The 12643-nt window shown below is 43.6% G+C and overlaps 2 protein-coding genes across 2 annotated transcripts in view; one reads left to right on the top strand and one right to left on the bottom strand.

Annotated features, from left to right (window-relative positions):
* The window catches only part of LOC118502449 (zinc finger protein 184-like), a 16826-nt gene extending 4746 nt beyond the window's left edge, over positions 1–12080 (bottom strand). Inside the window, exons 1-3 of the mRNA XM_036034678.1 lie at positions 11836–12080; positions 10637–11769; positions 10375–10555 (exon numbers count right to left, since the gene is read on the bottom strand). Of these exons, the coding sequence (XP_035890571.1) occupies positions 10375–10555; positions 10637–11769; positions 11836–11985 (1464 nt within the window). The 5' untranslated portion in view covers positions 11986–12080. The remainder of the gene's footprint in view (positions 1–10374; positions 10556–10636; positions 11770–11835) is intronic.
* On the top strand, positions 4268–8731 carry LOC118504545 (RAC serine/threonine-protein kinase-like). Its single transcript, XM_036039148.1, has 3 exons — positions 4268–4705; positions 4879–5497; positions 5598–8731. Exons 1-3 carry the CDS (start codon positions 4689–4691, stop codon positions 5676–5678), a joined length of 717 nt encoding a protein of 238 aa, XP_035895041.1. The 5' UTR covers positions 4268–4688; the 3' UTR covers positions 5679–8731.
* Positions 12081–12643: the final 563 nt, after the last annotated feature.

Consider the following 12643-nt stretch of genomic DNA (forward strand, 5'->3'; position numbering starts at 1 on the left):
TATCGACTTATCGTATCGAAAAGAATTCATCGATGAGACTTGGCCTTTCCAAACCAGAAATATATCTGATGTAGTACGCCTTGTTTGTTATGGTATTTTTGTTTAAATCTTCCTCTTTACTTACCTTGATTGATGGAAAATCACAAAACGGGTGCTGTTGTATCACTGCGTACATAAATTGAACAAAAGTTTTATCAAGCTCACAACCTTTAATTAATCTTTCCGCTGAATTCCGTTCCCGCCAAATCCCACTCCATGCTGTCATTTGAACTGCCAGCATAAAGCCAAACACAGCATGCAACAGTTGGCTGCGTACTTACGGATGCGTTTGAATGTTTCTTTCAAGTCCGTTAGAAACAAAACATAAAAAGCGATCAACACGACGCACAATTGTTAGACGTTGTACATTTTCTTAGTTTGAGTTTATTATATTTATCATGAAAATGTATGAATATCATTACTGAAGCAAAGGACAACAAAAGATGTCTTTGACTCAAATTCATTGTGATTTTTGTATGTTTCTTTGTTTGCACGTGTTTTGTCTGCGTTCCCTGCTCCCTCAATTATTTGTGTCCGCGCGAAACTGGCCCGCTTTGGGGATCTCCGTGTTCAACTTCTCCTTTTTCCCTTTTTGTTTGAACAGAATATCACTGTCCGATAGGGGATATGAATGTTTCTGCTGTGCAGTTGCAGCATTACCCGTTCGTAGTGCTGTACTCATTCGTCTTGATATCCAAGCTTCTTTCCACCGCGAATCTCTGTCTCTGTCTCTGTTCTTGATTTTTTATCTCTTCTTTCTCTCACTGTTCAACTTATGCTAGTTTTGATGCAGAAAACACATCTACAGATACAACAACGATAAGGAAAATTGTTTCAGTTTACTTTCCCGTTGTATAGTTTTGCGCTTAGTACGGTGCCACTGCAGAGAGACAGAGAGAGAGAGAGAGGGAGAGTGAAAGTGCACCGCGACGGTACACGATCCGTTCGTATATACTTTGACTGACCAGGGCTTTTCCCTATGCCATTTTCCCTGACTTTTCCGCGGGCGGTACACTGTGCCCGCGATGCTGTCACACCACATTCGCTTCAATCCCTATCCCTAGCTAAAGAGTATCCTAAGTATTCTTCTAAGTTTCGTGTTCCACCCCAGCAGCACCGTGTACACAAGAGGAAAAAAAGTACATTCACATACACGCACGCACGCACACACTCGTTAAATAGATGTGCGTGTATGGTTTAATATTCAAATTTGCATTTAAACTCGATTTCGTATATTTTTTCCTCTCCCTCCTTTATATATCTGCATACTAATATTGACAGTGTGTATGTGTGCCGTGTGTGATTTGAGGTTTGAATGTGTTGTATTATCCGTTGTAACGCTCCTGTTTCTGATGAGGACGATGATCATCTCACTTACATCTGTTTAGCTGTGTTGTTTGTAGTTTGGTTTTGTTATTTCATTTTGTTTATAAACGTTTGTATGTTTTGCACTAACATAAGTAAAAGTATGCATGTGTTTTTGTTTTCTTTTGTTTGATTTGAAACGATTATAAACTGTCAGTTTTCTTTTCAAATTTGTTTTCCTTATTATGTTGTTGTGATGTACTGTTTATTGATTACTTCTTCTTTCTTTTGTTTGTTTTTTAAATGCCGTTTACTAGCTCATGAGGTATTTCGTTCAGGTTTTTCAGTAATAAGAAACGTCTCCCCCATCTTCCATTTTGGTTCCATTTTTTTGTGTATTGTTTTGCATTGTATTTATACTTCTCTCTTTCCTTTTCTCTCTCTCTCTCTCTCTCTCTCTCTCTTTTTTTTACTACTTTCATCATGTATCTAAATAAATAAATTGGCTTTATTTGTGTTTGTTTTTTCTCTTCTTCATGTTACTAAGAGGTTTTGTGAATTGATCCAAATATTGCACACATTTTCATGATTCCTGGTCTTCTCTGTATGTTTTGCTCTCCCATCAACTGTTTTTTTTGCTCCTCTCCAGGTCTTCCATCTTAGAGTGTGTTTTTGTTTATTTGTTTTGCTTTCATTTGCACTTGTTGTACTCTGATAAAAAGGCAGCTTGGTTGCATTTGAACTTGGTTTTGATAGCGCTTTTATAAGTGAGTTTTGAAAAAGTAAAATTACTAGTTACAACCATTTGAAAAATTCCGTTCCATTGCAATTCACAGCAAAAAAATAACAAAACGAAAAGAAACAATAGGTTAAAGTATCTTTACAACCAAGTAGCTCGAACTCGAATGAAATCGGGCAGTGTTATCAATTCTATGCCAAAGTAGATGCTACTCTCTGCATCATACGTCTTAAGATTAGCATTTTAAACCTGAGACCTGAGATGCGTTTTGCTTTGTAATGGTGTTTAAAAGGGGTTTTTTCTTCTTCTTTTGTTACCTTCTTACAACGCCTATGTACTGTTGAAAGATAGGCTTTCCAACGTAATAAAGCTGACTGTCATTTGTTGTGGGCTTTTGTTTTATTGTAGTGTCAAATGAAGTACAGTGCTGTCCATTTTGTTAAGCTCAATGCCATCCTGTTTCTTCTGTCTGTAGTAGATAGTTGATTACATTCGTGTCTTGCTTGCCGTATACTTGAGAGATGGTGCCTGTTTGTTTTTTTTTTTTTCAATATTGCTGAGTTATAAATCACATGGGAAAAACAAAATACTAACAAACAAACGCTTGATGAAGCGGGTGATGTACCGTTTACTACCTTTTTCACTGGGCTCACTTTCCACTTGAAGCTCACTCAAAAACACACTTTTTCCTTGAGTGTAAATTAGATTAAACATTAAGAAAATAATAATCACATGTGCGTCCCATCTCTTTGTCTTGCGTGCTGGAGGACACAAACATTCTAAATTCCCTGATTTTGATTGCTTTATGATTTGTCTGTTGGCCACGATACGCATACACACCGACGAGCTATTGCAAGTTGCTATAAAATCCCTGGCGGTTTAGGTTCGCTGAAATTAAGCTACACAATATCATCTGTACGATTTGGGGGTTTTTTTTCTTGTTAACAATTAACTGTGACAAGGAAAATCAAACAAATTTGTTGCACCCTGTTGTGTGGCCGAAACGAGTTCTGAAGGTTTGAGTTTATTAGTGTACGCTGCTAATCGGAATGTTGCTTTGGTTGACCGATCGGATCTTTGCTGCACTTGGCCGCGCACAGTCACGACTTTCTCTGCCTTCCTTCCAGCCAGCCCTCCACCACCAGCCTGGATCGTCTTCTAATAAGGAACAATGGTATTTTAAAGAAATAATTGCTACAGGAAAATTAAATTTGCCAAACGCCTAAACATAGTTGCCCAACCGCAACGCTTTCCCTTTTAGTTTTTAAGCCATCGTTTAGAGATCGAATGTAAAAGAAATCTCACATATATCTCTTGCTTAATGATAAGAGAATTAAAAAAAAACGACAGCGCAAATTTTTTCTTTGTATAATTTAAAATGCTTCAAATCTAACTCTTGTCGAGCACCTGTCAAAAGAAGCGATGATCGATTAACCAGATAAAAGAAAACTTAAAAATAAAAATCACTCCATTGCTTCTGTCTGCCATTTTGCTTCACTTCCTTCTGTGCTATATGGTGGCTGAATTGGAAACTAAAAAACACATTGGCACCGTTGATTATACCACCGATTTTGAGGTTATGTGTGTTGTGCTTTGATTTTTGTTTTCCTTTCCCATTTCCGAACATACACTTATCGCGACCACTGTAAATATGATGCATTACCCTCTGTTACTTTCTTATTTGTTTTGTGTGTTTGTGTTTTTGTACGATACTCGTTACCCGTACGTACACTATTAACCTATTAATTGTATGTCCTAATATGAAGTCCCTGCCATCGAAAGTAGCTGTTGGCTAGTTGGCTTACACACTTTAATAGTATATTTGCTTTACTGTTTTTTCACCCGCTCTGTCCCTCAATGCGGGACGTGTGGTACCGTTGCTGTGTACTGATTTGCGTTGTGTGTGTGTGTGTGTTTTTTATGTTTTCCATGTGATAAATTGAACAAGTGCCCAGCTGCGTAAACATTAGGTACCGAACGGTCAATTGCCATTATCAAGGTTAATCCCAATCATCCGTGGACTGGGATTAGGTTGTTGTACGATGCGCCTGGCTGATGAAGAGTAAATTTGAAAGTAAGCAACCTCCCTTCACCTCGATCATCACCCCCCGCCCCCACCATAAATGATGATTCAATGGCACAACTATTTCCTTCTCCTCACTGCAAAGCGACACCCACCCGCTCATGCCTCCCGTGTGGTTCACCCACACAATAGGTTGTTGATGTTGGTACCTCGCGCCGGTTGTTGGTTGTTGTTCCGTTTTCTAAGCTTTGTCAAGTGTGTGCCGTTCCCGCCAAACTACGTCAGCGGAACATTGCACATAATCAGACACACATACACAATACCGCGTGGTTCGAACCACACAACGATTCATTCATAAAAAAGTGCCGCTCTTTGAACGAGGGCGTGCAAGTTCCAACCACCGCGGCCGTGGTTTTTGTGGCGTATCTGTTTGTTGCGTTGTTTGCTTACTGTGACGACGGTGTGGTCTGCCGCTTGCCGATGAAGCTTCAATGAATGGTGGTGGTGGTGACCGCCGCAGTTGGGCACTTGGCGACACGATCGATATAGAGGAAGAAAGTTTACAAACTGCCATTGACGTCAATGGCGCACATTCGCGGGTAAATAGGCGGTGTGGCGTTTCGTGGGGGCCGGGGACACACGTGCATCTGATTAACGAACATGATGATGACGGGATAATGCCCGGTACGGGCCGGGATGCACAAACATTTATCGTAGCAACATTTTTTTTTCCACCAAAAAAGAGGTACATTTTCTTATTATGCTTTTTTAGGTATCTCCACTCACACGGCATCATCTATCGCGATTTGAAGCTGGAAAATCTTCTGCTGGACAAAGACGGACACATTAAGATAGCCGATTTTGGGCTGTGCAAAGAAGACATTACGTACGGTCGAACAACGAAAACGTTCTGCGGAACACCGGAGTATCTGGCGCCGGAAGTGCTGGAGGATAACGATTACGGCCACGCAGTCGACTGGTGGGGTACGGGTGTCGTAATGTACGAGATGATTTGCGGTCGGCTACCGTTTTACAATCGCGATCACGATATACTGTTCACGCTGATACTGATGGAGGAGGTGAAGTTCCCGCGCAACATAAGCCCGAACGCGCGCAGCCTGCTCAGTGGGCTGTTGGTGAAGAATCCGAAGCAGCGGTTGGGCGGTGGACCGGACGATGCGAAGGAAATAATGGCCCATCCGTTCTTTGCCAGCATCAACTGGACCGATCTGGAGCACAAGCGCATTACGCCACCGTTCAAGCCGCAGGTAACGAGCGATACGGACACACGCTACTTCGATCGTGAGTTTACCGGTGAAAGTGTGGAGCTGACGCCATCGGACAGTAATGGACCGTTGGGCGCCATTCAGGAGGAGCCTCACTTTTCGGAAGTAAGTATCGGCGCGACTGTTTTACGGAAATTAACATCACCTAGAACTCGTCGTTTAATTAACACACACACATACTTGTGCTTGCTTTCGGACATTTCAGTTCAGCTACCAGGATATGGCATCCACCATGAACACACCCAGCTTTATGAACCATTCGCACAACTTTCCACCGATGCAGTGAGAAACGGCTGATTTGCACCCGGTGCCGCCGGGTGTTGCGTGAAGCAATTGCGCGCCCACTGCAGTAGTAGGACCACCGACCAGCAGAGGAAAGTGTTCTCCTCCCCCCCCGGGGGGAAACCAGCGCTTTCTCCGAGCGGTGTCCAAACTGCTGGGTAGTAACTGCTGTGCAAAGCAGCAGGGCGAACGAAAGCGGACAAGAGAAGGACACGACACAGAGCAAAGAAATTTAAAAATCTTTCGTTTGAGCAGGGAAGCGACGTAACCGCAGGATGATGACTATTATGTTTGTAACATGCGTTCCAATAGCCCAGTTTTGTGCCGTATCTGTCTGCCAGCAGCAGCACACAGCCAACAAGGGGTCCGATATCGCGTCGAGTTGCCTGTATATTGGGAGTTTGACCAACCAGGGAGTTGAAATGACCTGGGCGTGGAAGAACGGTAACTCGACTATTGATATCGTTACTTCCGGACCGGAAAGACGAGTTTTGATCTTACGAAAAAGATTCCTTTTTTTACCACACCAAACCAACCACTTGAACATCACAACAGCAATGAAAACAACAGGTGAAACAAAACCGAACATCCCAATCATTTCGGGTGAAGTAGAGAAACAGCAAAGAAAAAGTGATTGGGGACAGTATGATATAGATAATTACCACCGTGCCAACTTTTGCCATAACACAACCACAACAACACAGAACATAATGATCTCAGATCGCGATAGATTAGCAGCATCAAACAGGAAAAACAAACAAATGGCTCAACCACCACACTCACACATGCACTCTCTCTCTCTATGCAGTATCACTCATACCCGCCTATCTCAAGCATAAAACCGACAGCAAACTATGGTGTTTCGTTATTTAGTGGAGAACCGAATTATTTTACCTATCTTCTAACTGCTGCATACACACACACACACGAGTAGAAAATCCTTGCGCGTTTCGTTGTAATTATTGTGGACGGGAATGTAATATGATGGATATTAAGTTTTTAAGGGAGTGTGTCGTTATAAAGTGCGACAGATAGCCAACGAAGCCGTGGGCGAATAAGTGTAGAAAGCAAACCAGATTAGTTCGCGCGTGGTGAGCCGGTTGGTAAACGATAGACCAGACCCCTTTGCTACATTGATTGTTTTATACTTTTGTTGCATACAGACACACACACACACAGACACAATTTTGCGGGCAGTTTCCTAATAATTGAATAACCTTACGGTAGCCCTTTAATACCGGCGGTACATGCAACGAGCGAGCCTACCCAGTAGCGCAGTAACTGGCCTCACCTGCTAATAGGCTTTGGTTGCGCGAGAAGAAAACTCTGCTGGCGTAAGCTGCTTTTATAGATGAATAAGCGTAAAGTTGCGCGAATGTGCATATATATACCCATATGCAAAAGATGGAAAGCAACGGGCTGTGATAGAAAGAAGTTAATAATATTAATAATCATCATAATCGTAGTGTGTACGTACTAAGGATAGAATGCGCGCGCATCCCGGAAAGTGACCCCAACTGCCGCCCAACATTTGGCACGGTACCAAGTAATAGTAAGCAAGTGGACCGAACAGGGTTGGTCACCTCGCTACACACTAACCCGGCCCATCCGTTCGACTCTGCGCAGGGTAGACCCTGGAATCGGGAACAGCTATCATTCAAGCAGGATCATTCTGCAGATAGATTGTTAAAGTCCCCGGACCCGGGGACATACGCTAAGTTGCTAGCTTTCCTTCATTGAAACAAAAAAATCATTGCGCTTTAATATATGTACACGTGTTCCTTAGCAGCTAGTATGCAAACATAGTTTAATCACTGCTGTACGCCGATATTGGGCTGCCGCGAGCTGGGGCGTTTACGGACCACCAGGGCTTTGCAGGGTAAATCTTTCGCGGGATGTTCAGAATCGGTCAGAACACCGAATTGGTTTTTTTTCTATTCTGACTTCCCTTACACACAAGAGCCGAGAGATTCATACACACACACATACAATTAACAAGGTATATACTGTTTTTTGTTTAGTTTGTAGCATACGTTAATGTTGCAGTAACAGATATGGGGAGGGACATTAATCGGGATCCTTATTTCTTTATATTAGAGCACATACTTTTTCGTTTATGTAGCCGATAGTGTCCGTGACGAGCTAGTTTTAAGTGTACCAGCGGCGATGGTGCTGCCGTAGTAGCCGGTAGTAGTAGTAGTAGTAAGAGTGTAGCAGCACCATGCTCCCGATTACTAAGAACTAATGAGATACCAGATAAGAGAAAATATCACTGCCTTAGCTAATTGAGACATTGACAAGAAGAAAACAAGTGCAACACTATATACATAATAGAAGGGTGGGGTGGTGTGTAAAACACTACGCTGAACAAAACTCAAATCGAGGTGAGAAAAAAAAAGTGTTGAAGTGGGGGGCCCACACAACCACGTTCCAGAGGTTATCAAGCGAGCGGAGCGTTACTACTTTTGTCTTCTGTTACTAAATGATGCCTTTTAGTTAAGTGTGGTATCTTGTAATGTTTAGTGCTGTATTTTCCTTGCTTTAACACAAGCCTTTCGGGGCTACAGGGCTCTTGATTTGCATGATTCGTTTAGTGGACACTGGTGCTATTGAATTAGAATCCTTAACCCGCCTATGGAAACTGTAGCAAAACGCTGCCTAAAAATGTGCTTCTGTGCAACAACGGGATTAAACTTTTACATACATAGTGAACAGGCAAGGTAGAGAAGACGATGTTACAACAGGTCTTAAGTTATGGTAGATCGTTCTAGCAGATGAGCGTGAACCTCCCCCCCAACAGGTCTTACTGCGTATTGGCTTACTATCCTATACTGGTAATGCTGAGCCAGGAGAAGGAAAAAAAATGCATTGAGTTTCTACGTTCTAGGCCCAGTTTTTTCCCGCGCAGAACCGATACACTCCTATCCGGTGTGTACATCGCGTAAAATAATAATATTACTACAAATACCATCATAAAAAAGGCCACAACTAGTGTTACAGAGAGTAATGCATAAGTACTAGATAAATTTAATATAAAAAAAAAGATCACCACAAAAACATGTGAGAAAAATGAACTCTTATTTGAATGGAAAACGTCCGAAGTTGATATTTTATCAGTGCTCGAGATAAACAGACATTATTCTACGACGAGCTGAATGCCGGGAGGATTTTGTTTTTCACAAACCGTAGCATCCGACTCATTCTGATTGTTTAGAAACAGATGACTGAGGATCGCTTGCCACAAAATACATCTTGACCACAATTAGGATCATCGTACAGATGGATGCTTCCACGCCAAGCTCTTGGGTCTCCCCATTCTGCAAGGCATTAACTAGCCAGTTGGCAAAAAGTGCTTCACGTTCTACTGCACTTTGTCTTGGCGCCCACGGTTAACGCAAGTGATCGAATATAGCTTTCTATGTGGAGACAAAAGGGAGATGAATCCAGCGCCTGTTATTACCGCGGCATCACAACGCTTTGCGCCTGCGCTAAGGTTTTCGAGCTTGCTGTGTACGAATCTCTTCTCGCTGCTGCCTCGAACTACCTCAGCACTACTCAACACGGATTCGTCCCCAAGCGCTCTACCACCACAAACTTGGTTGAATTTGTCAGCCAACGCCACAGGACCATCGACTCCGGCTCCGAAGTGGACGCGGTATATACGGACAGCAAAGCTGCCTTTGAAAGTGTCCTGCATTCCTTGCTACTCGCCAAGCTCCAGATGTTGGGCACGCCCGTCCAATTGCTAACTTGGATGCGTTCGTATCTCGCCGGCCGATCTACTGCGTGAAAATGGGACCCCATTTGTCGCGTTGCATTCCTGCTTCTTTAGGGGTGCTTCAAGGGAGCAACCTCGGATCGCTGCTGTTCGTCATTTTCATCAATGACCGTAACTAGGGTGCTTCCCGCTGGAATCCACCTACTGTTTGCTGATGATGCGAAGCTATTCCTGTCGATCCAAGACCGGTCCGACCAACTCCGCCTTCAAGCTACACTCTGTTCATTCCAATCCCGGTGTTCAGAGAATGGTCTTTAATTGTGTGTTGAGAAGTGTGTTGTCGTAACGTTCACGAGAAAGCGCTGTCCTCTGGTTGTCCGCAAAAGCTGTGTTAGGGATTTAGGAGTACTCCTCGATGAGTAGCTTCCACGAACAGCTCGAACACGTCGTCACCAAGGGCAACCAGCTGATAGGCTTGCTTAAACAACTTACTCGCGACTTCGCGGACCCGGTCTCCATCAAGACGCTCTACTGCTCCTTGGTTCGATCGGTACTGGAGTATGCCTCCATTGTATGGTGGCCATCTGCTGCTCGGCCCCTAGCCCGTTTGGAATCCGTCCAGCGCAAATTCACCCGGTTCGCATTGCGCTTCTGCAGGGTCCAAGCGGACTACGACGCTCGCTGTGCGTTTTTGCGTATCGAGTCGCCCAGAGACTATTTGTTGATGGACTTTTGGACTACCGGATCGACTCCCCAACACAGCCTACTAGATGTTACTAATGCGCAGCGTGCGCTTGTCGCAACCACCGCAAAACTGCTTTTAAAGCAGATCGAACATCTCTTTCAACTTCCTGGATCTGAACAAGTGAATCGTAAAATGGTGCCAGCCGAAATAGCTAACCCCGCGGCAGGGTACTACACTCAGGAATCAATTTTACACTAAACTTGGAACATCGAGATGTGTGCCGACCACCCTGGCTTACGGCATATGCTGTCGGATGAAGTGTGATCGCCTGGAAGCGGCGGACCGGAAACGAGCAGCACATTGCGTACACTCGTACGGCTTTTCATCGGTGTGGGTACGCATATGGGTCGTGAGTGTACCCTTCTGTCGGAAGGAACGATCGCACACATCGCACCGGTACGGTCGAGATCCTTCGTGACTGTTGGAAGAGAAAAAAAAGAGGTTATGTCAATAAATTGTTGAAAAAGACGAATTTTAGAGAAATTGAAAAGAGCTTTACATGAGCGTGTGCCGGTTCAGTTCGATTTTTTGATTAAATTGCAAGCCGCATACGTCGCAAGGATATTTCCTATGATTGGTGTTGCCCTGATGGAGGACCGTCTGTTCCGTAACACGCTGTTGTTCAGGCTGCTGACGAGCTGACGCTATGCACGGATGATGCTTGTGATAGGTAACGGCCGATTGGGATAGCATTAGCTTACCGCACCGATTGCACCTGAACGATTGAAACTTTGCCACCGGCCGATCGTGTTTGATTAGGCTGTGCTTGTACAAATTTTGTCGTGTTTTGAACGTTGCCCGACACACCTCACACTCGAACGCACGCTCTGCGCCGTGTGTTTCTTCATGTGCGTTTAAGCGTTCCTTGGAAATGAATGCTTTGCTGCACATTTCACACACGAAAGGTTTCTCCTTCGTATGAATTCGCTCGTGGGCCTGTAAGTGATGGGAATAGTGGAACGATTTGGGACAGAACTGGCACGCGTACCGCTTCGTTCCTTGATGGGTACGGGTGTGTCGCGTGAAGGAACGTATACTTTTAAACTGTCCCAAGCAAACGGTGCACCGGTACCGTTCGCCGGACTTCGGCTGACAGTGTGCACGCAGGAAATGTTTTCGAAACCAAACAACATTACCCTGCAGGTGTGTACATTCCTTGCAGGAAGGTTTGCTTTCTTCCGGCACAGTTTGTTCGCTGTGTTGCTCCGTGTCCTCCTGTGTGTCTGCATCGATCGAGTGTGATCCTTCGTCGATGAATTCTTCTACCGCTTCAACGTCTTCTTCCAGCTCTATTTCTACCTCATCCTGTGATGATTCTTGAGCGGCTGACTGTTTGACTGATAATGCATAATTCTGATCAAGGTCTGTCCGTTCGGTAACTATTTCCTTCTCTTCAACATAATTACTAATTTCAGTCTGTTCGTTCGTTTTTTCAAACTGTGGGTTAAGGTACTGGCATGTGAGCTTATCTCCATCAACTGTTAGATGAAGTTCCAATTGTGGTAAAGTTGTAAATATTCTTTCTGCTGCTTCAATGGCCTGCTTTTGAAACAAATAGCAAGAATTTAGCTGCGTTAGGCAGGCCAAACAAAGATTGAGCAATCGCTTTTTTGAGAGTGTTGCAGTTTCGAGCTGAAATGATGAAGGATAAATACACGCTTAAGAAGACACACTAAGTGTTGCGTTTAGTGAGCCTACCTGAACGCCTGTGAACTTGGCATACATAGCTTCACAGTTCACCGTAACACCATCAATGTCGACTTCCGTGTTCAGTGGAACCATGGTCGGTGCGTACTGCAAACAAATAATACATTTTTTAGACCCCGATCCGCTAAGGATCGTGCTCATATCGAGTGATAATAGGTGCTCTGGAACGCAACACAGTTTTTAGAACGCAACGGAAGACGTTTTACACTGCACAAATGCACCGAACCAAACAAATATTGAACGAGGTTTGTTTTGTAAACAATATTTGACTTCAATCCGTGGTTGTTTAAGACTCATGTTTCAGCACTTTAGAATAGATTCAGCAAAGTATGTTGATTGAATCAAGCCAGCTTTAATACGAAATTTCAAAACATTCTGCTTTGGACGGTTTTTGTTCGTAAATGAAAACTTGCTAGCTTTGATAGTGAAACATTAATATAAGATAAGATGTTTTATAAGACATTTCAAATGGACAGCAAAGGATTGGCAAAAAACCGCGTTTATCGCGTTAAGCTCTGGGCAAATAGGGCAGCCGCCAGGGCAGGTCCCGTCGTTCAAATGGCCTCATTGAAAGGGCCTCCTAAATGAGGAATCTACAATCGTACCGACTTATCGTATCGAAAGAAACTCATCGATGAGACCTGGTCTTTCCAAACCAGAAATATATCTGATGTAGTACGCCTTGTTTGTTATGGTATTTTTGTTTAAATCTTCCTCTTTACTTACCTTGATTAATGGAAAATCACAAAACGGGTGCTGTTGTATCACTGCGTACATGAATTGAACAAAAGTTTTATCA

This window comes from Anopheles stephensi, chromosome 2 (genome assembly GCF_013141755.1).
Source record: "Anopheles stephensi strain Indian chromosome 2, UCI_ANSTEP_V1.0, whole genome shotgun sequence".
Lineage (NCBI taxonomy): Eukaryota > Metazoa > Arthropoda > Insecta > Diptera > Culicidae > Anopheles > Anopheles stephensi.